Source organism: Rattus norvegicus, chromosome 10 (genome assembly GCF_021556685.1).
Source record: "Rattus norvegicus strain SHRSP/BbbUtx chromosome 10, alternate assembly SHRSP_T2T, whole genome shotgun sequence".
Lineage (NCBI taxonomy): Eukaryota > Metazoa > Chordata > Mammalia > Rodentia > Muridae > Rattus > Rattus norvegicus.
In genome coordinates, this window is record NC_141543.1 from 44,540,020 (window position 1) to 44,566,187 (window position 26,168).

Consider the following 26,168-nt stretch of genomic DNA (forward strand, 5'->3'; position numbering starts at 1 on the left):
GAATGTGCTGGAGCCTTTGCCTGGCCTTTGCTTGCTCTTTGGTTGGTGGCTCTGTGTTTGAGAGCTCTCAGGGGTCCAGGTTAGTTGACACTGTTGGGCATACAATGAATTTTAATATCAAATTACACGATTTTATTAGATTACTTCCATAGAGTGCTTAATTGATTCAATCATTTAATAAAATAATCCCTGAGAAAGATAACCTAAATGTCTCCAACTATAAATGAGGATTAGTCACAGACTATGAATTATTTTCCTTACATAAATAGTCTGGAGTCATGTGATGCATGAGATTTATTGGCTTGAATATGTATGACCTCAGAAAAAGTCCAGGATTCATTTATCTTTCAACTTTGATATAATGTGGTCTGTTGCCCAGAAAATAACAGTCCATTTCTAATGATTTGCATTTGAATTTCATTGACTAGTTCCTTAAAGTATATGTGAGTCTGTAGTTCTGAAATTGCTACTCCAAAATTGCTATCCTTAGGCCATCTTACATCAGTTAGAGTATGAAGTATGAAATAACACTCCTTTCAGTTGGGCACATTGATGTCTTACAACACACTGGGCTTCAAAAACTCAGTAGAGAGGGCTGATAACATGGCTTAGCAAGTACAGGTACTTGCTGTTTAACCTGAGTTCTTTTCCCAGGACCCACATAGTAGAAGGAGACAATTGAGTCCCAAATGTTGTCCTATGACCTCTACATTTGTGCTATTAGCATGATGTATCTACAAACAGCCAGACATAAATAATAAATAATATTTTTAAGACAGGTTCTCACTATATAGCCTTGGCTAGCCTGGTACTCGCTATATTGAGATGGTCCACCCTTACCTCTTGAGTGCTGGGATTAAAGGCATATACTACCAGCTATTTTTTTTTTAAATTAAGTAGAGAGTACTTTGTATTTGTAGTTAGTGATGGTTAGGAATATCCAGCCTTCCCAGCAGCATTTCTTCAAGAGTCTTTCCTTAGTACCCATCTTGCTGTGTTGGTGTGGATATATTTCTGGGTCTCTGGTCCCATTCCATTGATTTGTTTTGTCTTTCTGTTGGTACTGTACTGTTTTGATTACTATAGATTTATATTATATTTTGAAATGTGGGTGTATGATAGCTTCAGTTTTATTGTTTTCTTTCAAGGGTAATTTTGCTATTTGTGATCTTTTAAAAATATTTTAGAATGTTTTTCTGTGTTTATAAACAAGTATATCTATAGATTATAAGTAATCCTTTGTTTTCAATCCATGATAGTTCTAAATTGCTGCATTTGTGTTTGATTCTTTGTCACAATGGAAGTAGTAAAAATTAAACTGTCTGTTCTACCCTTGTTACCTACTGGAGAAATGTTATATATGGTATATAAGTTTATGATGGATTGTTGATAGATTGTGCATATATTTTGTGATATACATATACATACATACACACATATAAATAAATAAATACATAAATAAATACATAAATAAAAGATAAGGGAACTGGTCACCAAGCTTCACAGCCTAAATTCAATCTCTAGGACCCATATGATGGAAAGGACCTTTCCACAGGAAAGGACCAACTTGTGCAAGACGTCCTCTGACCTCCACTCACATGCAGTGTGCACATTCACTTTTGTACATGAGTAACTGTACAAAATGTTTACTTGAAGTTTTAATTATTTTATTATCAAAATCCTACTGGTGAACTAAATGCCCCTCAGTAACTGGTCTGACCTGATGAAGTATGGTACTTTTTAAGAGATTTATTTATTTTTATTTTATGTGTATGAGTGTTTTGCCAAGATTTATGTATGAGCCCTACACACATGCCTACAAGGAAGGTCAGGTTTCCTGAAACTGAAGTTACAGGTTGTTGGGAATTTCCATGTGGATGCTGGAGACCAAGCCAGGTTTTCTATAAGAGCAGCAAGTAGTATTAACTACTAAGTCTTCTCTCCAGCTCTGAAGTATGGATTTTTTATGTAATCAAATTCTGTGCAACTCCTTCCTTCCCTCCCTCCTTCCTACTCTTCCTCCCTCCCTCCCTTAAATGAGTCAGACTCTCCCCAAGTATCCAACTTGAATTCAAACTTGAGATATTCCTGCCTTAGTCTTCCCACTGTTAGGATTGTACATTTTACTATACCTAAGAATACCCACGCACCTTTAAAATGAGTAAAATTCCTATTTAATGATACAGTTGAGCTTAATTTAAGAAATGACATGATGAAGAACAAATTACAGAACAGTTTGTATAAAGTACAGTTAAAATTGCAAAGGATCGATATTTTAAATCATTGTAAGGCTTTCAATTATTTAATTTCATTTTTGTTTTTAAAATTTTTTCAGGGTTCTCGGTGTTCTTCTGATGCCAATATGCTTGGAGAGATGATGTTTGGCTCAGTAGCAATGAGCTACAAAGGATCCACCTTAAAAATTCATCAGATCCGGTAAGGGCGTTCAGTTCTTCTTACGTTATACTCATTTTAGATGGTCAGGTTTTTGAAGATGAAATAATTTCTTAGTTCTTTACTCAGATGGAGCATGTCAGATCTAAGCTTATCATGTACATAGTTTTAGTATTTTTTCTTAGCCATTGTGATGACGTCATGAAATCTCTGTAACTTACATTTTTTTACTTACAATAAACCAAAAGTCATGTATTTTAGTTTTAATCTCTTCCTGTCGTCATTCTGTGTTCTTCCATAGCTCTCCTCCCCAGCTCATGCTTAGCAAAGTTTTCACTGCACGGACTGGCAGCAGTATCTGTGGAAGTCTCAATACGTAAGTGCTTATGGATTCAGGGGGTATTGATATTTAAGGTATATAAAAATAAATATTAAAATGCCTTTTTAAATTATAGCACAATTTCAAGTCTATGTCTTCCTCAAGTTTGAAAGTTTATGGAGTCCAGATTACATACCCGTTCTGAATATAATTGAATATATAGATGTGATTTCTTTTTTCTGTAGTTTTCCAGGAGGTGGAAAACTGAAGCAAAATATTGAATGCATTTCCATCATAGGCTGGCGTGCTATTTTTAGTCTTAGTCTTCTGTGCTGATTCATACCTTTACATTCTTCAGTGTACAGAGCCCCGCAGACTAGAATGGCCTTAGGTAGCCATGTCACTATGAAATCGGAGTCATCCCCCACTCTACACATCCTTAACAGCTACAGGGATAGCATTAGTTGTTCTTGCTTAGACTAGAACAATGAAGTAGAAACAAGAGTGGGCCTCCTAGGGGTAACAGGCTATGTAGCAGAACCCTAGTAAATAAAATGTGGAGTTATGGTTTATTGTTAGGTTAGTGGGGGTGGGGTTTCATAGGTGTCAAATCAGAGCACTGTCTAGCTTGAATCCTGGAATAATTGAATGAATGGGGAAGTAGCAGGGAGTCTACCTACTCTAGAGAAATTCTTTTGAGCCTTTGAAAGACTTTTGTTTTGAGAGTTCTAATTGTAGAGGTCTCTACTATCTCTAGCTCATTTTTATCTTTATTTTAGGAAGGAAGGAAAAGGTAGATGTTTTTTAAATATTGTGAATACTTTAAAAAATGTTGCTAAACTTAAATTTAATATTGAAGTGGAAGTGAAAGTCCTCTTTTTCCCAACATTTTAACTGATAATAACTGAAATCATATGGAAAAGATATTTCAGACTGAAAGCACAGTAATTTTACTTTTGCTCTTCTCAAAGAGACTAAAAGAAGTAGTATACACCATTTTTAAAGTGTGATAATTTGATTGTTGCTCTCCTTCCCTTTCTCTGTTCCCTTTCTCACCTGCAAGTCTCCTTTGACTATTCCCAACCCCAAAGATTAACAAAATATTTTTAGTCTAAAATATGAGGGAAACTTTCGTTGTCTGTGATGTAAATCAGTGTCAGCAATTTATTTCTAAGAGAGCCAAGTGGCCAATTTTCTATTTTGTGAGCCATATAGTATGCTGTAGTTTCCTACTGCTGCCCTTGGAGCATTAAAGCAGCCATAAGCAGCATGTAGATGAACGAACACAAACTTTCCTCCTGTGAAGCTTTGCTTATAAAAGGTGCAGCAGCTGTATATGGACTTCAGGTATAGCTCACTGACCAGTCACTTAAGTGATTATGTAGTTAGCATCATAGTTTGTACTTATAACCTTACTACTAGTAGTTTTAACTTTAAAGGTTTTTTTTTAGCTAATATATAAAATGATAGGTTTCATAATGTTTTCATTCCATTCTATTTTGTTCATTTCAACCTCTATTCTTCCTATTCCCTCCCAGTAGTCCCCTTTACCTCAAATATTTCAAAAAAGCTTTACACTTGAAATTTCATTGGGATGTGTAAAGAATGACCATTAAATGTATTTGGAATTTGTTTGGTTTTTCTTTCCTCTGTAGACTGCAAGACAGTCTTGAATTCATCAATCAGGACAGTAATACATTAAAGGCTGATAGCAGCACAGTTATTAATGGGCTGCTTGGAAATATAGGTAGGTGCTTTATTTTCATTTTATAAAGTTAAAAAATGTTAACAGTATAAGATCTGAAGTCACTTCTTAATTATATAGATTTCTTGTATAACCTACGAACTTCTAATGGTGTAAACAGAAGAAAGGTTGTTTAAATTTCACATGTGTGACCTTTCTATTATTGGAAAAACATTTTTTCTTAGATTTTAATGTAATATTCATTTTGTATCTGTAAAAGAATTTGTCTTTATTGGGTTTTTGTTTTCAAATTAGATGTATTTTTTGATATTGCTATTGAAAGCCATTACCAGTTGTCTGGAATATTATAGTTGGGGAAGACTATCCCTATTCTCTTCTCTACCCTAAAAGTCATTTTAAAATGGTATTCATTTTTATGAATTGTGCTTTATATGAGCAAATGCTCAAATGATTTTTAAGAAGTGTATTAAAATAATAGCTTAATTTAGTTAATTATGGTTCACAATGTGTGATGCATTTTAAAATGGCATAGTATTTCTGCAACTTCTTGTCGAGAAAGCATAGCTAAATTGCTGCTTGATTATTTTTCTGATGAATAATATCAGGGAGTGGACAGCCACCCTTATTTAGTATAAAGTTATTTAGATGATTGTTTTTTCTTTTTAAGATATGGATTTATTGAGATGATTTCAAGCTGCCCTAGTACTTTCTACATACCCTTGAGTAAATTTTATCTTTAAATCTATGATTATTCAAATAAGAGGGTTTTCTTTTTCTCCCTGTTTGAATAGTATAGCATTGTACTCAATAAATATTGTTTTTTAATTTGTTTATTCAAATGAGATGCTATTACACATACAATGTGGGTTAGTCTTAGTGTCACGCCTACTTTATAGTATAGGTCAGCTTATAGAAAAAGTTCTTTCTAATTCATTTGACTTTAATTACTGATTTTAATGAAATAAAACTGCACCAAAGCAAACCTTTAATTTCAGCCCTCAAGAGGGAGAAGTAGGAAGATCTCTGAGTTCAAGGCCAGCCTGGGTTACAAAGTGAGTTCTAGGACAGTGAGGGCTACCCAGAAAAAAATCTGACTCAAAAAACAAAAACAAAAAAGAAGAAAGAAAGAAAGAAAGAAAGAAAGAAAGAAGAGAGACAGAAAAAACCTGCAACAAAGAAATGCCTTTTTAAAAATTGTGTATTATTTAAAATTCCAAGTACATGTTGAAAGTGGTTCATTTTAATAGTACACATAAACTGATAGTTATAAAAGTAACTTATACTGGTGCTGAAGAGATAGCTCAGCAGTTATGAGCAATGATTGCTCTTCTAAAGGTCTTGAGTTCAATTCTCAACAACCACATATGGCTCATATCCATCTGTTACAGCATCCAGTGCCCTCTTCTGGTGTGTCTGAAGACAGTAACAGTGTACTCACATACATAAAATAAATAAATTAATCTTCAAAAATGTTTTATAAAAAAAGTAAGTCATACTATAGAGGCTAGATATATTTGATCTTTCTCTTCAAAAAGAGGAGAAATTTGATCAATTTAACCAAGATACAGCCTTTAAATAGTGTATGGCTTGCATTTCCACACTCTTAACTATGACTTAAGGATAGTTGAGACCCATTTCTGACTTTGTTTATGTTTCTAGTTGACTAATCAAGTATTTTTTAGCATCTGTAATAAATAGGGCAAGCATTCTGGTAGACCCTGAAGAGGCAGAGGCAAGCTAACACAGTTTCTGCCTCAGTGGATTTATAGTTAGTGAGCATTAGATGACTAATACAATAACAGAATGGTGTACAAGATTAACATTATATGGTTGTAATTCAAATATAAGCATGAATTCCCTCTTGGAGAATTGTGGAAGGCTTTCTTGAGAACAGGATACCTAAACTTGAAGAGTTATTTATATAGTTCTTGGAAAGAGCTGTCTTGGAAGAAGCAGCAGGACATACCAGACCAAGGACACACCAACATAAAGCATGTAAATAACTTCATGTGAGTAGAGCACACAGTAGAGGGAAAGGAAAGGAAAGAATTGAGGTAAGGGTTTGTGGGAGGCGTTAGAGGGAGGAAAGGGAAGGGAGAAATGATATTAAAACTCAGTCTCGGGGTTGGGGATTTGGCTCAGTGGTAGAGTGCTTGCCTAGCAAGCGCAAGGCCCTGGGTTCGGTCCCCGGTTCCAAAAAAAAAAAACCTCAGTCTCAAAAATAAACAAAAAACATGAAAAGAAAGAATTGAGCAAAAGCAAGGTGGCAGAGGGAACTGTGGGCCACAGCAACAAATTGACATTCATGTTCCATGTCGTCACACACCAGTGAGGACACCCTAGTTTCCTCTCTTGTTTTCTAAAGCAAGTGCTGTGACACGATTAGTCATGCAAAGTTTTCATTACTGGAAATGACTGTGAGAAAGAAAATGGGCGAGGTGGGAAAAGCCAAAGGAAACATACATTGTGATACATGTCTGACTCCAAGTAAAAGAGAAAAGTATCAAAGATTACATATCAGTGCCCCAGCCTTTGATAGCTGTCTAAGGAGGAAAGCCTACTTGTCAGAAATGCCTCATGTCTCCCTAGAAAAAGGCCTGGACTTTGTATCCTCTGTATTTAATTACTGGCTGAGAGTATGTTATGGGTAACATATAGCCTTGCACAGATGTCCAATAGATTTAAAAGCACAATTGAAATCTTTTAGATACACTCCCAAGGTTTCCACAGAAAGTTGTTTCAAATCCAGCAACATAATCAGGTCTGATTTATATGTGCAAAAGAATGTGTAGTGAATCTAAGCAGTTGGGATTTACATATGTCAAGAAAAAAAATCTCACCTGAAGGTAAGTCATTGGAAAATAGAAGACCTCACTGACCTCCTGAAAGGGTCCAGTTGTCCTTCAACTACATTTGGAAAACTAGACAGCTGTAGGAATCGATATGTTGAAGAAACATGAAAGAGATTTGATTATATATAGGTATTTCTGGAAAAAAGGAAACCATTGAAAGAATGAAATTAAAGCAAGATATGATAGTTGACAAGAGAAGTTTCTAAGAGAAAATGTTGGTTGGGACCCTAGCTGACTTAGAATTAGCTTAGGAAGATAAGGAAGAGCATCTCAGAACTCATGATAAAGTCTCTAATATCATATGGCTTGGATGTTAGCTATTATTTCATCTTAATCTGGAATTGGCAAAGATGTGTATGGATTTGAGTGACTTTGGAGGTAGAGTGATAAGAAGACAGTTTCAGGGGGCTGGAGAGATGGCTCAGTGGTTAAGAGCACTCACTGACTGCTCTTCCAGAGGTCCTGAGTTCAATTCCCAGCAACCACATGGTGGCTCACAACCATCTGTAATGGGATCTGATGCCCTCCTCTGGTGTGTCTGAAGACAGCAATACTGTACTCACACATAAAAAAAAAAAAAAAAAAAAAAAAGAAGACAGTTTCAATCTGAAAGCTCTTTGTGCATCTACAGCAATGTCCACATAGTCATTTGTAACGAAATGTAGGGAGGAAGGAGTTTAAAGACGTTAAATTTTGAAATAGCTAGGGAATGTTGAAGAAAGAGTTGACCATTGAGAAATGGAAGGGTTGCTACATTGTAATTACAGAAATTTTTGTTGCAGAAAAAAGTTGTATCAGCAATTTGGGAAATACAGATGCTATTTAAAACAAAAGGCTATCTGTCCTGGGTGTACAATTCCAACATAACTTCTTAGACCAGTGGGTCTCAACCTGTGGGTCACAACCTCCCTTGGGAGAGGGCCATTGAATTAGCCTTTCACAGGAGGTCCCATGTCAGGTATCTTGCATATGAGATATTTGCATTATGATCCATAACAATAGCAGAATTGCAGTTATGAAGTAGCAATGAAAGTAATTTTATAGTGTGTGTGGTGGGGGACGTGGTCACCACAACATGAGGAACTGTATTAAAGGGTCACACCATTAGAATGGTTGAGAACCATTTACTTAGATTGTCATAATTGAATAAAAGCAACATATAATTCAGCTGCTTGGTTTCCAGCTTTAATTCCTTCCCCACATCCATTTCCCATTCCCCCTTCTCCTTCTTTTGGAGAAAGAATTGCTTTTTGTAGCCCTGGATGGCCTGTAACTTTCTATGTAGACCAGGCTGGCTTCAAACTCCTAGAGATCTGCTTGCTTAGTTAAGATGCTACCGCTCCTGGCCTTTATGCTCTTTCTTTGGGTATTCAGGCTACTATTATTTCTTTGTGGTTTTGTGTGTGTATGCGTAGTACTCTTAGGAATATAGGCTGTACTATGTCTCCTGTTTTCATAGTGGTTAACTACGGCTCTAAAAACATCAATTTCTTCTATTATTTACCAGTGGGCTAGCAATAACAATTTTCGTGCTTATTTGTCAGTAAAATTCCTTGATAGATTTACTATGTTCTTGTGGTAAGTGCAGTAACATGATCTTCTTACTGCATTTGCAGGAGAACATTGGAGTCTTTAAAACTGGCTTTTGCCAGATGATAGGTGAATGCCTCAATCCTGGCACTCAGGGGACAGAGTCAGGTGAATCTCTGTGATTTTGAGGCCAGCCTAGTTGATACAATGAGTTCTAGGACAGCCAAGGCTACACAAAGAAACCCTGTCTCCAAACAAACTCCCCTAAAACAAAAATAAAAACAAGTTTGGCAGACATTATGCAGTTACCATTACCTTTTTGAGTGGTTAAAATGTTTTATATTAGGGTTGAGCACTTAAAATAACAGAAGCCTATTGTAATAGAAGCCTATTTCTGTTGTTTTAAATGGATTTATTCATAAATAGGCATGAAACTGTTGTTTGGTATAAACTATGACCAAAAGAACTAAACTTTTTCTAAAAGGAAAATGACTTGAGTTGTTCTTGCTTTGGTTAAAAGTTGCTGTGCTTTACCTGTTGGTCTGCTCCTGTGTTGCTTTACCTCACTTTATTTTCTTGATGCCGTGTGGCTTCTATAACAGGCCTCTTTCATGTGTATTTTGCATTTTTGCCATATAGGTCTTTCACAGTTCTGCAGCCCCAGGCGGGCATTCTCTGAGCAGGGTCCGCTCCGCCTGATCAGGAGCGCCTCTTTCTTTGCAGGTTTGCCATGTGCTGTGTGGGTAGACTAGTCGGTGTGCCCTAGTGGCTAGAACCTCTAGTGAAGCTGTGGAAACAAGAGAATTCTAGTAGAGAATGAAGTCGGGAGGTTATAGCTATGAAAGCATTGCTTACAAAGTAGAGGAACTGACTGCTTTCCATTGGGTATGTTCCTAAACTTTTCACAAAATGTGTCATCAATAGGATTAAAAGTTTTATGAAATTTTAGTTTGTCATTTCTTTCCTCAGTATGTCATAATAATTTTAAACTTTAGATTTACAAAAGAAAAATTTAGTATGTAGCTAGGCTTAGTTATTAGTTATACTGCCCCTTGGAAGTTTTAATGTTATGCTCTCTTGTTTCCATGGCTAAGTAGCTTTTATATTGTAATTCACCAATTGCTGGAAATATCCGATCTTTGTAATTGTTGCAAATTGTCTACACTCTTCTCTAAGGACGACTTTTCTTGGAGCTATGATTTAGATGAACAAGCACTGTTCTAAATAAAAGGCATGTGGGCATAATTATTCACATCATTACGTTGTTAACGGAGTGTGTGCCTTGCTAACATTTTCAGAACAAGAGTCCTGCCGCATTTTGTCACACACTGCACACACACTGATCTTGCACTATCATTTTCTAGTAGGAATTATCAGTCCGTAGATTTCCCCACTGTTTGCTATTATCAGTCTCTCATCATAAGCCCAGCTACATTTGAATTTGAAATCTTCCTGCCTAGGGCTCCTGAGTGATGGGATTATGAATATTTGTCACCACATCCTGCTAATACACTTGTTTTAATTAGAATTTACTTTACATGTAAACATTAGATATGAGCAATTCATACGTATTGTAGAAAACTTGGAAAATATAAAACTAATTTAAAAATATACAGGCTATCCTGCCAGCACTTACACTTACTCACCTGTTTGTTTTTGTTTTCCTATTGCTATGGGTCAAATCCTGGACCTTATATTTGCTGTAAGCCAGCGCTCTATCACTAATTACATCCTTAGCACCCCTACCTGTTTTTAAACATAATTTGTACCATACTGTTTAAACAGTTATCAAACATTTAATTCAGAGTTTTAAATCCTTACTTATGCTTGTGTTTAGACATTGTTACAGACGTAAGCAGAGGGAACTACCATAAAGTTGTCCCTGGCCCGCGTAACTAACACCTATGCTTTTCAGCAGTATGAACATCTGTGTTTTTAAAATATGTTTTCAAAATAGGAAGTTTAGTTACTCAATGCATTCCATATCTTGGATAGTTTTGCATCACATGGTAAATCTTCAGATAAATCTGAAAGCTTGTTCAACTGAGTAATAGCTCCTAGTGTTGGGTCGGTGCCATGCTATTGAAAAAGGAATGCAATGAGATGAAGCATGATCTGGTTTGCGATTTAAAAGGAGCAACATCCACCTCAATACTAGTGTAGTATATGACTGACCATTTACTTTGATTTGTAGTTCACAGCAACCCAATGGACATGCCAGGAAGAGAACTGAGTGAGGACAGAGACAGCGGCATAGCACGCTCTGGTAATGTCACACACTAACCCCACTTTGTTCTGTGATTGTTGTTAGCTGATGTTGATTTTATTTCTATCTCTGTCTTTGTGGTCTAATTCTGTGTCCATTTTGTTCAAATTGGCATTTAATACAAGAGGATTATAGAAAGGATAGAACAAAGTCTCTTAAATTTGGCATTTTTAATGTTTATTATTAATATTAAATATGTTTGGTAGGATGTGCCCTATCAAGCATGTTCAACCTGTGGTCTGATGGCTACATGTGACCAAGGATGGTTTCAAGTGTGCCCTAATACAGACATCATGAATTTATTTAAAACATTATGAGTTGTTTTTGGATTGTTTCTTTGTTTACTATATTGTGGATCTTAATTGAGATGACAGTATCAGGTTGCAATGTCAAAAGGTTGGACACTCCTGATAGAAGTGGCTTAGTCAGGACAAGAAAAAAAAATTGCTCAGGACACTACTTAAAAACCAGAGTAGAAAACCATATCAGTTTACATCTGCTTGCTGCTAGCTAGTGTTGAAATAGTTAGATGGTTTATTGTCTGGAGAAGCTAGGAATTAAAAATTAGTATTATTGTTCCCTCCCCCCTTTTAAAACATGGACTTCAGTGATACTTGTTATGTATCACTGAAACATTTACAGAAAACATTTATTGAAACATGCTGGATATGAAAGTCAGACAGACAGTCAGACAGACAGATGGGGGAGGGAGGTGGGAGGGAGAAAGAGGGAGGAGAGAATGCTAGCCACAGTGTAATGATAAAACAGAAAAAACAAAACAAAACAACAAAAAATCCTGTGTGATATGTTCAGTGATCGATTTATGCAAAGAGGCTCAGAAAAAAAGACACATAGCTTACCTGGGCCGGGGGCAAGTATCAGTAGTGCATTATAGCAAGGCTTCCTGAATTGTGTGTTAGGAAATGACAAGGAGTTAGCCTGGCAAAGACATTTTCAGTTAAAACTAGAACTGTATGTTAGGGCTCTAGACCATTAATAAGAAGAGCCCTCATCTTGGACTTACAATCCTATTAGACACTGGAAACTTGTTTCCTGTGCTTCACGGCAGGCTTGGTCACATCGTATACCCACCTTTACTACTATTGTGAGTCAGTTTAAATACAAAGGGTAATTTTAACTTTCATCCATGTTTTGACCTTTAGGTATGAGTTACAATAACATAAGTTTCAGATGCCTGAGCTCTATTCTCAAAGACTGATTTAGTACAAGATGAGAAAGCTTAGCTGATTTTGGTTGTTTAGAGGTTAAGAGCTCTTACAAAGGACCCAAGTTTGGTTCAAAGCTGGATATAACTGTAGCTCTGGGCAGATCTAAGTCTATTTTCTCTGGAACCTTCACTCTCATGCCCATCCCCCCACCCTCACCCCACCCACACACACATACAAAATTTAGAGTAATAGACATAAAACTTTAAAACAAGAAATCATTAACATTTATAGATAAAGTTGTATTTATTTATTATGTACAGCATGATGTCTATACTGTTCAAGTGGAGTCTACTCATGTGTGTCTGCCACCTTAGAATGCTCCAGAGTGTGCTGTGTAGGGTCTGCTGTCTTTAACACTTAAGTAAAGAATTACTAAAAGTGATAGGCATGACAAGTGGGTGATCCATGAGTACTATACATGACCCCTGTGATGCCGTTCAAACATTTCCAGATCTTCTTCCTAGTTAAAACCCTACTGCAGTCAGTTTGGAATGATGTCAGGTTTCCTTTAAGAATAGTGAGGGTTCAGCCAAGTTTGTGGACACTAAGAGCTGATCGCTTGTTTCCAGTAGCACTGTTTTCTTGGTTGTACTATGCCAAAAATGATTATCGTAGAGACTCTTGTAAATTTAGTATTAATATACGAATTTCCTCCAAGTACACTTTAAAATGGAAAGATGAGGCACATTCATGAAACAAAATAAAATATTTAGTTTACTCTGTTCAACCTGTTAAATAGAAACTTGCCACCATGCTTACTCCTTGACTAATAGTTACATTTGCTCTTCTGCCGTAACAGCATCTCTGAGCAGCCTGCTCATCACCCCATTTCCCTCCCCAAACTCCTCACTCACCCGAAGCTGTGCCAGCAGCTACCAGCGACGTTGGCGACGTAGCCAAACAACAAGTTTGGAAAATGGGGTATTTCCTAGATGGTAAGTTGAGATTGAAAAAGATTGACTAGTTTTTAGAGTTTGAGACTTGTATTTTGTGTATTCGAAGTCTGTAATTGGAAACTTAAAATTTTATTACTTTTTTAATTGTAGCAAGACAGATTAAAAACAATTTTCTGTTTTAATCATTTTTACCATATGGTTCGGTGACACTAAATGCCTTCACACCATCACTACTCCTTAAGTCCTGAACTTTTTCATCTTCCCAAACTGAAGCCCTGAAGTTATTACACAGTAACTCCCTACTCTTCATTTGCCCTTTGTAATCAGTATGCTAATTCTAAACGTTTGTAGTGTAAAATTTTTTAGTTTGTCTAGATGTCTATGAGAATGTATGCCACTTGTGTACGGGTACCCATGGAAGGCAGAGGAAAATCCTTGGATCATGTGTAGACATAGGTGTGTGCACATGTGTCAGTGCACACAGAAAAGAGGCAGTTTTGAGCTGCCTAACATGGATGCTGAGAACTAAACTTGAGTCCTCTGGGAAAGCATAAGTGTTCACAATGGCTGAACTATCACCCCAGCGCTACTATTTTTTATCTCCATAAACTTATAAATACCTTGCATAAGTGGAATCATGAAGTACTTACCCTTCTATATCTGGCTTTTTTTGTTCAGTATGCCTTTGAAGTTCACCTGTGGTGTAGCATATATAAGAAAATTATATTTGTAGCCAAATAACATTACACTAGAAGTACATTTGGGGGTTGGAGGGATGGCACTTTCAGTAAATCGCTTGCTGCGTAAGCATGAGAATTTGTGTTCAGATCCCCAGCACATTACCCATGTAAAAATCCAGGTGCACCTCTTATCCCAGCACTGGGCAAGCAGAAGCAGAAGGATTCCTGAAGCTTGCTGGCCAGAACATTTAGCTGAATTGATGAGCTCCAGGTTCAGTGAACAGACGTCATCTCAGAAAATAAGGTGGCGAATCATTAGGAATATACCCAGTGTCAACCTCTGACCTGTACATACATACCTACATACGTGCACGCACACGTGTGCATATGCGTCCGTGTATGCACAGCAATATACCCTTTCTCTATTTGTTCAAGAATACATAGATGTTTCTTCTTTTTAGCAGTTGTGAACAGCACTGCTATGAACATGGGTTATAAACATTAGTTTCAGTCTATGCCTTATATCCTTACGGGTATATGCCCAGAAGTGGACTTACTGAGTTGTATAGTTAGTCTATTTTTAAGGAACTGCCATACAGTGACTGTATGATTTCACATTCGTAACAGCAATGTAAAGACAGTCCTGAAATCTTTGTATGTTCACCAACACATTATTTTCTGCTTTAGTTCTGTTTTAGTCATGTGTATGGAAGCCCATAACCACCTGTATGTGAGACGTTATACCTCCATAACCTCCTGTATGTGAGGCGTTATACCTCCGAGTTGTACTCTACCACTGAGTTCCATTCTCAGTCCCACTCCTTAGTAATTTTCATCCCAATGAAACAGAAGTGATTCACAAATGCTTTTTGGTCATTCATACATCATCGTTAGAGGAGTAAATATTCAACCCTTTGCTGTTTGTTTTATTGTTGCTGTTGAGAAGTTAGGAGACATCTTTGAATATTTGGATTATTTGTTCTTTACTAGATACATGGTTTGCACATATTTCCTGCCATTCTGTGGATTGTGTTTGTCTCCTGCTGCTGCTCATGTACTTGAATACAGTTGTTTTTTTGTAGCATTTGTTTCTGTGCTGTTGCTGGTGACTTTTCTGTTCTATCAGAGAAATCATGGCCAAAGTTAGTACGTTGAAGCTCTTTGCTTTCTTCAGAGAGTTCTGGGTTTAAGCACTTTGTTCTTGCCCCACATATTTTAGTGCTTTAATTTTTCATGATTCTATTTAGGCAGCTTGCTCAGTCTCAAGATTTTTTTTTTTTTTTTAGCTTGTGCTAAAGTACAACTGTAGATTTAGAAACTTAATGTTTCCTCATTTATTTTACTTACTTTCTTTTACTTTCATCAGATACTTTTAGCTTACTTTTTGAACTGGAGTTATCTGCTTCTTTAAGACTTCTAGTAAGAAGCAAGATTCTTAACCATTTCCAACTTGATTCTGGTAAACTCTTTAAAAAAATGAAAAATAGATTTTTTTTGGAGAGGTAACAATTGTTAAACATTGTAAATTTATATTTAATTTGATGAAACAACAGAAGAGCTTTTGCTCACCTACATTGAATTAGCAGGGAGATAAACTATTGATGTTTTAAACAAAAACATTTATTTTTAAGGTCTATAGAAGAAAGCTTTAATCTGTCAGATGAAAGTTGTGGCCCTAACCCAGGAATTGTGAGGAAAAAGAAGATTGCAATTGGGGTAATCTTTTCATTATCCAAAGATGAAGATGAAAATAACAAATTCAATGAATTCTTTTTTTCACATTTTCCTCTCTTTGAAAGCCACATGAACAAATTAAAGAGTGCAATAGAACAGGTAAGTGTGGTCCTTTGTATTTTATTTCTATCTTTTACTTTGCATTTTGTTCCTTTTAATAAGAGTTACGTTTATTCATTTGGAAAACTTTGATAGGTGTCTTGAACTTACTGTACAACCTGCTCCAAGAGCTGCAAACAGATGCAGTGTTGTTAAAGGAGTTGACTGTTTTAGTCAAAGGCCTAAGACAGTTGATTCATAAGAGGCTGTAGGAAACTGGAGGATAGTGCACAGGCACTCCTGAGTTCCTAAGCTAGCAGGGAGTAGGTGGGATGGTGAATACATATGCATTTGAGGTGCTAGGCAGTGCTCTGAGGTGAAGCAGAGCAGTGTTCTTATTTTCCTTTATCTTCCATAGAGTTAAGAGAAAGAGCATTAACGTATGTAAGGTAGTAAAGGCATGGAGCTGATTTATTAGATAGGAAGAAGAGAGCGGAATGTCTGAGCCATCAGACACTTCAACAGGTAGGATCTATTTAAAAGAGATTTAAAGATGGGGCAAGGAAATCATTTGGAATGTTCCACAGAAACTCAGTAGTAACTGGGGATTTTTCTGCTGTAGGGAAGACACAGATGTTTGCTTACATTAAACCAATTAAAAATAGATAATTTTGCTGCACAAATGAATTAATACTGTCTAAGTTTTTCAAGTTTAACATTGGTCATATATATTTTTTAAGTTGGCTGCTCTCCTTTTGTGTAGATTATTAACATCAAAGTTGATAGACTTGTAGTTCTTGTATCTGAAACATTTTGAGTGACTTGAAAAACTTCTTATAGTGTTGTAGTTTGGGATTGGATCTTTTGCATTGGTTTGGTTTGGTTTGGTTGAGATTAGTCTCACTCTATAGCCCAGGCTGGTCTGGTGCTCAGTCCTGTCTTTACTTCTCAGGTGCAGGGTTGCAGTGGGCATCACCTACTTAGAAAAGAACTTTACATTGAGTATAAAGTTTGGTGGGCAGTGTTAAGAATTAAAGGTTACTATAAGTGTTTTCATGTTTTAACAACTTGACCTTCCTACAGTCTAGAATATCAATTATAGAATGATGGACACATTTACATAAACTTACACATTTACATAATGTGACTTGATAATAGAAATTATAAAGTAATTGATAGAAGTCAATAAGCATTTCTTCTAGAACTAACTCGTAAAATATATACTTTTATTATTTTATTGATTTTTGTTTCTAAGCATCCTGGTGATTATTTTGAAGTCTACACTACTTTTTGAACTTTGTGATGTAGTTTTAAAATGTTATTAGCAAGATTAAAGAACAACAATAAATTCTGTCAAACATTCATTTTACCAGTTGCAGATTTCTTGACATTGACTAAAACAGTGCATTTCTCTTTCTTCCTATGAAACTGTCCTTAGAATAATGGAACCTTAAACAAACAAACAATAGATACATAAATACATGGCGTTTTATTTAGCCAATTTGAAATTACATAAAGATTGAAGAATTAAATTCTCATTGGAAAAGTTAAATTTTTCTTTTTTAACCTCCACCACTTGAATTCTGATCCGCTTTCTATCTATATGAAAAGCTTTTCAGTTTGCACTGCATATGCTTTTAAGAAAACAAGTACTAGCCTGGTTGTAGCTCAGTGAGAGAGCCTGCCTAGATGTTTAGGGGATGGATTTTCTTTGGGGGGGGGTGTTGATCAGGATAGTTGATCAGGACAATTAGAGAGAAACAAGGAAATACCATATCTTGAGATTCCTGAGTTGAATTGTATTAAATTTCACATTTTTTCAAAGGTATTAAGAATAGTACTTGTGAATACTATTAGTTCAGTCAATGAGTTCCTGTGTATTTTGTTGAGAGAAAAATCTTATAGCTAACATGACTGTAATCCTGGCAGAGGGGAGGTTGGGACTGGAGAATCCCCAAAAGTTTGAGCCCACTCTGAGGTACATAGTTCCAGGGTAGGCTAGGTTACAAAATGAGTAAGTCCTTGTCTCAAAAAACTTATAGATTTTGTTGTTGTAGCCTGCAGACTGTCAATATTCTTTGTGTGTTGATGTTTTGCAGTTTGTTACCACAGAGACATTTTGACAATTGAAATTTTTAAATTTTGTAACAATCATAAATGACAAGTACAAGAGAGAAAACCACTGTAAATAATGTGTGTTAAGGTTGTTTTTTTTTTCCTCCAATGTTGTGACTTTGACTAGTATAAGAATTAACTATGTGGTTGTTTTTAAGGCTATGAAAATGAGCCGGAGATCAGCTGATGCTGGCCAGAGAAGTTTAGCATACAATCGAATAGTTGATGCCTTGACTGAATTCAGGTACTTTCCTCCTCACTTTACCCAAGACAGAGTTGTTTTACAGTATGCTTATGAAGATTGTTTATGTACATAGAAATTTACCTTGTTTAGTAAGATTTAGTTGTTTCTTTTTTCCTTCCTTCCTTCCTTCCTTTCTTTCTTTCTTTCTTTCTTTCTTTCTTTCTTTCTTTCTTTCTTTGGTTTTGTTATTGGAATTTTTTTTTATTTGTTTTTCGGACAGTCTTACTGCGCTGCCAAGGTGAACTTGGCCCTTGGGGCCTCCTGCCTTAGCCTCCAAGATGCTGGAAATGCATTTCTTTACATTTCTTTCGTCTCATAGCCATATGAAAGTATAATTCAGTTGGGCTGTTGGCTTATGTTGTTAAGTCACATTTGGGAGTTGTTAGAATGTAGTTTTAATCTTAGACCATTTGAGACACAAGTATGAGAAGAGTTCATGTTTGAGCAGAAGTGTAGTTTGTTCTTTCAAGATAGGTATAAAGTTAATTTGCTTCAAGTGAAACTTTATTGGCTTAGTTAAGGCATCCATATGTTTAGGCATAATAAGGTAACTAGAATGAGTTCATCATAACTAAATTTTATTCTTTCTTTCTTTTTTTAATTTTATTTAATTTTTACACTTCAGAATTTATTCCCTTCCTGGTTCACCCTCTATTTCCCATCCTATACCTCCTCCCCACCCACTTGTCTCCATGAGGATGTCCCACTCCCCTACCCCATCAGACCTCTAAACTCCCTGAGGCCTCCAGTGTCTTGAGGCATCTTCTTTGACTGAACCCAGACCCAGTAGTCCTCTGCTGTATATGAGTTGGGGGTCTCATCTCAGCTGGTGTATGCTCCCTGGTTGGTAATCCAGTGTCTGAGAGATCTTAGGGGTCCAGGTTAATTGAGACTGCTGGTTCTACTACAGGGTTACCCTCCTCCTCAGCTTCCTCCAGCTTTTCCCTAATTCAACCACAGGGGTCAGCAACATCCATTGTTTGGGTGCAAATATCTGCATCTGACTCTTTCAGCTACTTGTTGGGTCTTTCGGTCTTTCCCTTTTTGTGAGTACTCCATAGCCTCAGTAAAAGTGTCAGTCCTTGGGACTCCCCTTGAGGTGGATCCCACTTTGGGCTTGTCACTGGACCTTCTTTTCCTCAGTCTCTTCTCCATTTCTGTCCCTGCAGTTCTTTCAGACAGGAACAATTCTGGGTCAGAGTTTTTGACTGTGGGATGGCAACGCCAACCCTCACTTGATGCCCCGTCTTTCTGCAGGAGGTGGGCTCTACAAGTTCACTCTCCACACTGTAGAGCATTTCATCATCACCCTCCCTTTGAGTCCTGAGGGTCTTTCACCTCTCAGGTCTCTGGTACATTCTGGAGTGTCCCCCACCTCCTACCTTCTGAGGTTGCCTGTTTCCATTCTTTCTGCTGGCCCTCAGGGCTTCAGTCCTTTTCCCCCCACCCAATACCAGCTTATGTTCCCCACATCACCCCACCATCCCCTTTCCCACCCAGGTTTCTCCCTATCCCCCCACCCCTTTATAGTTGCTTTCTTTCTTCCTCCCAAGTATAGATTGAGGCGTCCTCACTTAGGCCCTTCAAGTTGACCTTTTAGAGTTCTGTGGACTGCATCTCGGGTATTCTGTACTTTTCTTTTCCTTTCTCTTTTCTTTTCTTTCTTTTCTTTTCTTTTTTGACTAATATGCACATAACTAAGTTTTAAGATGTATATGGGGAGCGGCACAAGAGGTGATGACTTTGCAGTTGAGATCACTTACTGCTCTTGGCAGGAGGGAGGATTCATGGTTTTCAGCACACACATAGCACCTCACAACCATTTATAACCTCAATTCCAGGGAACGTGATGCCATCCTTTGGTCTCAGTAGGCACCAGGCACACACATGTGGTGTATGTGTATATAATCAGCAAGCACTCATTCACTTAAAATAAAATATAAAGTTTATAGTTTTATTACAAATTTGTGTTATATTTGTGTTTTCATAGAATTCTTAATCTATAAAATTCTTGTTACAAAGATTTTATTTTTATCTTACTTAAAATACCTTTAACTCTTCATTGTTGTTTGGGGATTTTTGAGACAGGATATCACTATATATCCCTGGCTGGCTTGAAACTCACTCTATAGGCCAGGCTGAAACTGCACTTAGAGTAGTCCTCTTTTCTTTCTCCCAAGTGCTGAGATTGCATACTTGTGCCACAGTGCCCAGCAAAATGTCAGAGTTCTTACTCATAACTTCTCGGCAGTGATTTTTACTATTTCTTGGGAGAGCATAAAAAAGGTCACAGTAGAGAACTTATAAATGAGCAAGAACTACAGACTTTTTGCTGGGTTGGAGCATTGGCTGGAAGCTCATGAGCCAGCTGCCTGGATTATGCACCATAGTAGAAACAAGAGAGATCCTATGTCACCAAGGTAGAAAGTGAGAACCAACTCCCATAAACTGTCTTCCTGACTTCCATGTATATGCTACTATAGCTAGCGTGCTCGCGCTCTCTCTCTTTCGCTCTCTGTCTCTCTCGCTCTCTGTCTCTGTCTCTCTTTCTCTGTCCGTCCGTCCTTCCTTCCTTCCTTCCTTCCTTCCTTCCTTCCTTCTTTTCTTTCTCCTTCCTTCTTTCCTTCCTTCCTACCTTCCTACCTCCCTTTCTTTCTAATGAGAATATTTTAATTAAATGAAACCTTGTATGGGCAAAAGAATTATTTTTATTTTCCTCTTTTAGATTCTAGTTGTTAAAGAAGTTTACTGAAACAAGAAGTAGAATTTTTGGAGATTTCAAAGAATTTTCTAGAGCTATACTACTTAATATAGTTTGGGCCTATAGCCATATATGAGGCTATCTATTTAATACAACTTAAATCAATTCAGTTCCTCCATCTCAGGGCTCAAGTTTCAGTTGTTCTGTTACTGCCTGTGATTCTGCACAGACATTGTTAACGTAGTGCATTTGCATCAAAGTGGAAACTATGTTTGAAAATTCTACTGTAGAGAGTGGAACTACTGTTGTGTAGATGCCAGACTTACTTGTTTCTCTTTTTTTAATTTAATTTAATTTAATTTAATTTAATTTAATTTAATTTTTTACTTATCCTGCTCACTGCCCTCCTCCCAGTCACCCCTCCCACAATCCTTCCCTGTACCCCCTTCTCCTCTGAGAGGGGGGTTCCCCTTGCACTTCCTCTCCCACTGAGGCCAGACAAAGCTGCCCATGTACATGCAACAACTTTTGGGATAGCCTCCATTTCAGTAGTTCAGGACCTACAGAAAGCTGCACACATGTGCTGGGAGGCCTAGTTCTAGCTCCTGTGTGTTCTTTGGTTGGTGGTTCAGACTCTGAGAGCCCCAATTTACTTACCAGACTTAGTTGTTCCTAAAACTTCTAATGGGTAGTTGGTTTTTTGTTTTGTTTTGTTTTGATTTTTTTTTTTTTTGTATTTGCTGATAATTTGTAGCTGGCTTAAATAGAACATATATTTTAGAACTTTAAGGTGGGAAGGGGATCTAGAAAGAACCTAGTACAATCCTTTAGCCTAATAGATGGAAAAAACCTGGTATCCAAAGTAGGAAAACATTGTGCTCTAAGGACACTGTCAGTGGGGGAAAGGGCCAGCTCCAGGTGCAAAGCTAATGTACTTCACTTCACCTACAGACGGTACTCCCTGTGCTACTAGCAGATGGTAAAGAAGGAAAAGTGGGGTGCATTGACTTTTTTTTCCTCCCTCAGAAACTCTAATAATCTAGGAGAAAGTCTTCGGTTGGCAACATAGCCTTTAAGAGTATGTTATTTGGAGAACCACAAATTTTACAATGTGTTTTCTTCTTTTTAGAACAACAATTTGTAATCTTTACACAATGCCAAGAATTGGGGAACCTGTGTGGCTTACAATGATGTCAGGGACTCCAGAAAAGAACCAGCTTTGCCATCGTTTCATGAAGGAATTCACTTTTCTAATGGAAAATGCTTCCAAAAATCAGTATGATTTACTTACTTACTTTATTTATTTATGTATGTATGTATGTTACTTTACTATCACTATGTCTGAATTGAAAGCAAACTTAATTATAGAATTAGGAGAATAACTCTTTGTCTTAATAATTACTACTTATTTATGATTAAGCTGTTCTAAGATGAGCCAATGACAGGATATGGAAGAGTACCACAGAACTATATGGATTAAAAAATAAGCATATCTTTATGCTTAATTAAAATTCCTGATATTACAGAATTCCCCAACTATTCTAATTTTGTATATATATGAATTGCATTCATTTATGATACTTTTGTTTCATAAAGTTTAAAAATGTAAGGAAGTACTCAGATTCCATTCTCAGAATTTTATTTCCATGTGAGTGACAAGGAAGCTTTCCTCAAACACTAAGCAGAAGCAGAGATAAGCTGTGCTGCAGTAAGAGCAGTTTGCTGAGCCACTATGCTCGGGGCTGGCTATTTTATCCTTAGTTTTCCTCTTACTGTTTATCAAGCCTTTAGCATGCATAAGGTGATTCAGATATTTTCATTCTAGTTAATGATAAAGGTTACTTAATACTTTCATTCATTTCCCACTGCCTGAAAATTTGAAAATTAAGGACCTGTTCACTGATTTGTTAGTGAACTGCAGATTAAATACTGAAAATGATTCATATTTTAAGTAAAAAGCTTTTTTTAAAATTTTGTAGTTGTGATCTGAAATTTTCCTTATTGATCTTTTAGTATTAAACTTTGAATTGCTCTTCAAAGAAATATAGGGGTTCTTTTCCTGGTTGGTGTACCTGTCTTTACTTCTCACCTCTTCTTTTTAATAACTGCCATTCAGTAACCTTAAAATAGGCATTCTCATTGTTTACTGTAGCAAACATTTTATTTAGCGTTCAGGAGTGCGGATTGGAAAGTAATAGGAGACATTTTGTTTTCAGATTCTTGCCAGCTCTCATTACTGCAGTTTTGACCAATCATCTTGCCTGGGTTCCAACAGTCATGCCAAATGGACAGCCACCTATAAAAATATTTTTAGAAAAACATTCCTCTCAGAGTGTGGGCATGTTGGCAAAGACTCATCCATATAACCCTCTTTGGGCACAACTTGGTATGTAGTCTGAACATCATATACTGTGTATAAACTTAAAACTCATTTTTAAGCAAAAACTAACTAAATACAGTCTTTTTGTCAGTTTTATTCTAGAGTGTCTCTGATACTTGCCCCTTCTTGTCTGCTAAATTGTCCTGTTGTCTTCTGCCTGCTCACATTCCTTACAGCTAAAGAACTGTGGGTGGAGTAGAAGGAGTGCACTACAGCTACGTTAACTTTGATATATGAAATCAACTTCAAATTCTGTATCTAAGGGTTGTGCAAAGAGTATATAAGAGGATATAAAGATGGATGAATAATTTTATCATTGTTTCAAAAGATTTACAGTCATAATACTATAGGCAGCATGTATTTTTTACAATAATGGAAATGCAAATTGATAAGTTATGTGAAATGAAAGATGAGTGGTAGCCTAGGAGGGGGAGTCAGTCTTTGCACTGTTGGGTACACCTGGCCGAGAAACTTGACAATAGTAGAGATAAGGAAGATGAGCACCGTGCAGTTAGGGATTCTGACCATTAGAGTATTAAGCTAGTGTGCATTGAAGTTTAGGTGAGGACTTTAGAAAACAGCCACACAAGGAAAGTTTAAGGAGATGATGTGGGGAGAGTCAGGTGGAACCTACCATGACAGACTCACCAGGCCAAAGCCGTTTCAGTTCATTGGATGTTTAGTGAGAATTGGGAGGATTATGTTAGAATGATGTTGTCATATTCTAGCCAGTTTATTAGCCAGATGAAAAAATGTATCACAATTCTGTCTGCAGCATATATTCACTCAAGATTTATGTTCATTCTTTCAAAAATATGGCTGTTTTATAACATGAAAGTAAAGGTTTTTAAATAAGTATATTGAAAATTTGTAAAAGGGCTTTATATTGATGTATTTGTTTTCATTTATAAGTTTTTGTTTTGCATTTGAGTTAAAGGTTTAATTTGACCCATAAAAAAAAAAATACAAAAACACAACTCCTGCTGCACTCTATGCCACCACTGTCCCTCTCCTCTTCCTGTAGCAGTTACTGTGTTTTTTCCTTTCTACATTTGACTATGGCCTCCTTTATAACAGACTTCACCTAGATAAAGTTCCTTTGTGTGACACCTAGTGTAGAGAATTTTCTTATTTTTAAGTTTGACTTTGAAAACTAGCTCTTTGAGGTTTTAAAACCACACCAGCTGTTTAGAAACACAGCTAAAAAAACCCCTCTCTTCACCTTTCTCCCTGAGTAAAACCACTCATCCTACTTTCCTGAATAATCAGCCATCTTGTAAAGTACTTGAGAGTAAATTATGAACGTGTATGAGGAGATTTCTCAAGATCGAAAGACTGTTTAGCTGTGTTTCTTATCCTTTTCATTGCAGGAGATTTGTATGGCGCTATTGGGTCTCCAGTACGGTTAGCAAGAACTGTAGTAGTTGGCAAACGACAAGACCTGGTCCAGAGACTGCTTTATTTTCTTACTTACTTTATCAGATGCTCTGAACTTCAAGAAACCCATCTTTTAGAAAATGGAGAAGACGAAGCCATTGTTATGCCAGGCACAGTGATTACTACCACTTTAGAAAAGGGGGAAGTAGAGGAATCTGAGTATGTGCTGATCACAGTGCATAGGAACAAAAGCAGCTTGCTCTTTAAAGAGTCAGAAGAGACAGGAACTTCCAACTGTAACTGTAAATATTGCAGCCATCCACTCCTTGGGCAAAATACAGAGAATGTGTCTCAACTAGAGAGAGAAGATATTCAAGACAACTCTAAGGAATTGCTGGGAATTTCAGATGAATGCCAAAAGATTCCTCCTCCTGACTGCCAAGAAGAAAATGCTACTGATGTTCAGCGGTACAGAGATAAATTAAGAGCTCGTCTTGACACCAAGTTAGAGACAATTGTTTGTACAGGGTCTGCTCCAGCAGACAAATGTGTGTTGTCAGAGACAGGCTTGGAGCCAACAGAAGAATCCTGGCAGAGTAAGGAATTGCTGGATTCAGATAATCAAACAGGCACAGCGATGAGACCTACAGGGATAGTTGTAGAAAAGAAACCTCCAGATAAGACTGTGCCCAGTGCATTTTCCTGTGAGTTAACTCAGACAAAGGTTACTTTCTTGATTGGAGATTCTATGTCACCTGATTCAGATACTGAACTTCGGAGTCAGGCTGTGGTGGATCAGATTAACAGACATCATAGCAAACCACTGAAGGAAGACAGAGGAGTGACTGAGAAGCATCAAGAAAATAAAATCACTAAGGACCAATCTGGAGGCTCTGGCACACATAACATGGTTTCTGGAGAGTCCTGTGAGCTTCCTTGTTGGAGTCATTCAGATCCAGAAAGCATGAGCCTCTTTGATGAATATTTTAATGATGATTCGATTGAAACCAGGACTATTGATGATGTTCCAGTTAAAACAAGTACAGATAGTAAAGAGTATTGCTGTATGTTGGAGTATCCAAAAAGATTGTATACAAAAGATAACAAACAGCAAAATGAACTTTGTAAATGTATAGAAACAGTTCATCAAGATTCGTGTAATGCCTGCTTTCCTCAGCAGGACCAGAGAGATGCCCTCTCTATTCTTGTCCCCCATGGGGATAAAGAGAGTTCAGACAAAAAAATTGCTGTAGGAACTGAATGGGACATTCCAAGAAATGAAAGTTCAGATAGTGCCCTTGGAGATAGTGAGAGTGAAGACACAGGTCCTGACATAAGAAGACAAGTTGGCAGTTACTGTGGAGGGGATCAGGAAGATTGGGCAGAAGAGGATGAGATACCTTTCCCTGGGTGAGTAGAAAGTTTCCTCCTGAACCAGACCCTGCAGAAGCGTGTAATATTCTTTGGTTTAGCCAGTCTCCAGAGATTGGGAGCATCTAACTTTAAAGAGGTTACGGCTCCAAGATGGCTCTGCAGTAAAAAGCACCTGCCGTATGGGCCAGATAATCTAGGTTTGAGTCCTGAAATCCACCGCTTCAGAAGGAGAGAGTTGACTCCCAAGGGTTGCTCACTGACTTCATGCAATTATACCCAAAGTAATGATTAATAAGATAATTTTTAATGTTGTTTTACTGGTCAAATTCTTTT

At 37.1% G+C, this 26,168-nt stretch overlaps 1 protein-coding gene across 2 annotated transcripts in view; it reads left to right on the forward strand.

Moving 5' to 3' along the window:
• Window positions 1-26,168, forward strand: part of Fnip1 (folliculin interacting protein 1) — an 83,303-nt gene that overhangs the window by 42,660 nt on the left and 14,475 nt on the right. The window contains 11 exon segments of one of the 2 annotated variants that reach the window (NM_001271163.2): window positions 2,336-2,436; window positions 2,696-2,770; window positions 4,369-4,460; window positions 9,440-9,523; window positions 10,995-11,066; window positions 13,095-13,230; window positions 15,503-15,704; window positions 17,918-18,003; window positions 21,834-21,980; window positions 22,921-23,090; window positions 24,455-25,871. In NM_001271163.2, the coding sequence (NP_001258092.2) occupies window positions 2,336-2,436; window positions 2,696-2,770; window positions 4,369-4,460; window positions 9,440-9,523; window positions 10,995-11,066; window positions 13,095-13,230; window positions 15,503-15,704; window positions 17,918-18,003; window positions 21,834-21,980; window positions 22,921-23,090; window positions 24,455-25,871 (2,582 nt within the window). 2 annotated transcript variants of the gene reach the window in all.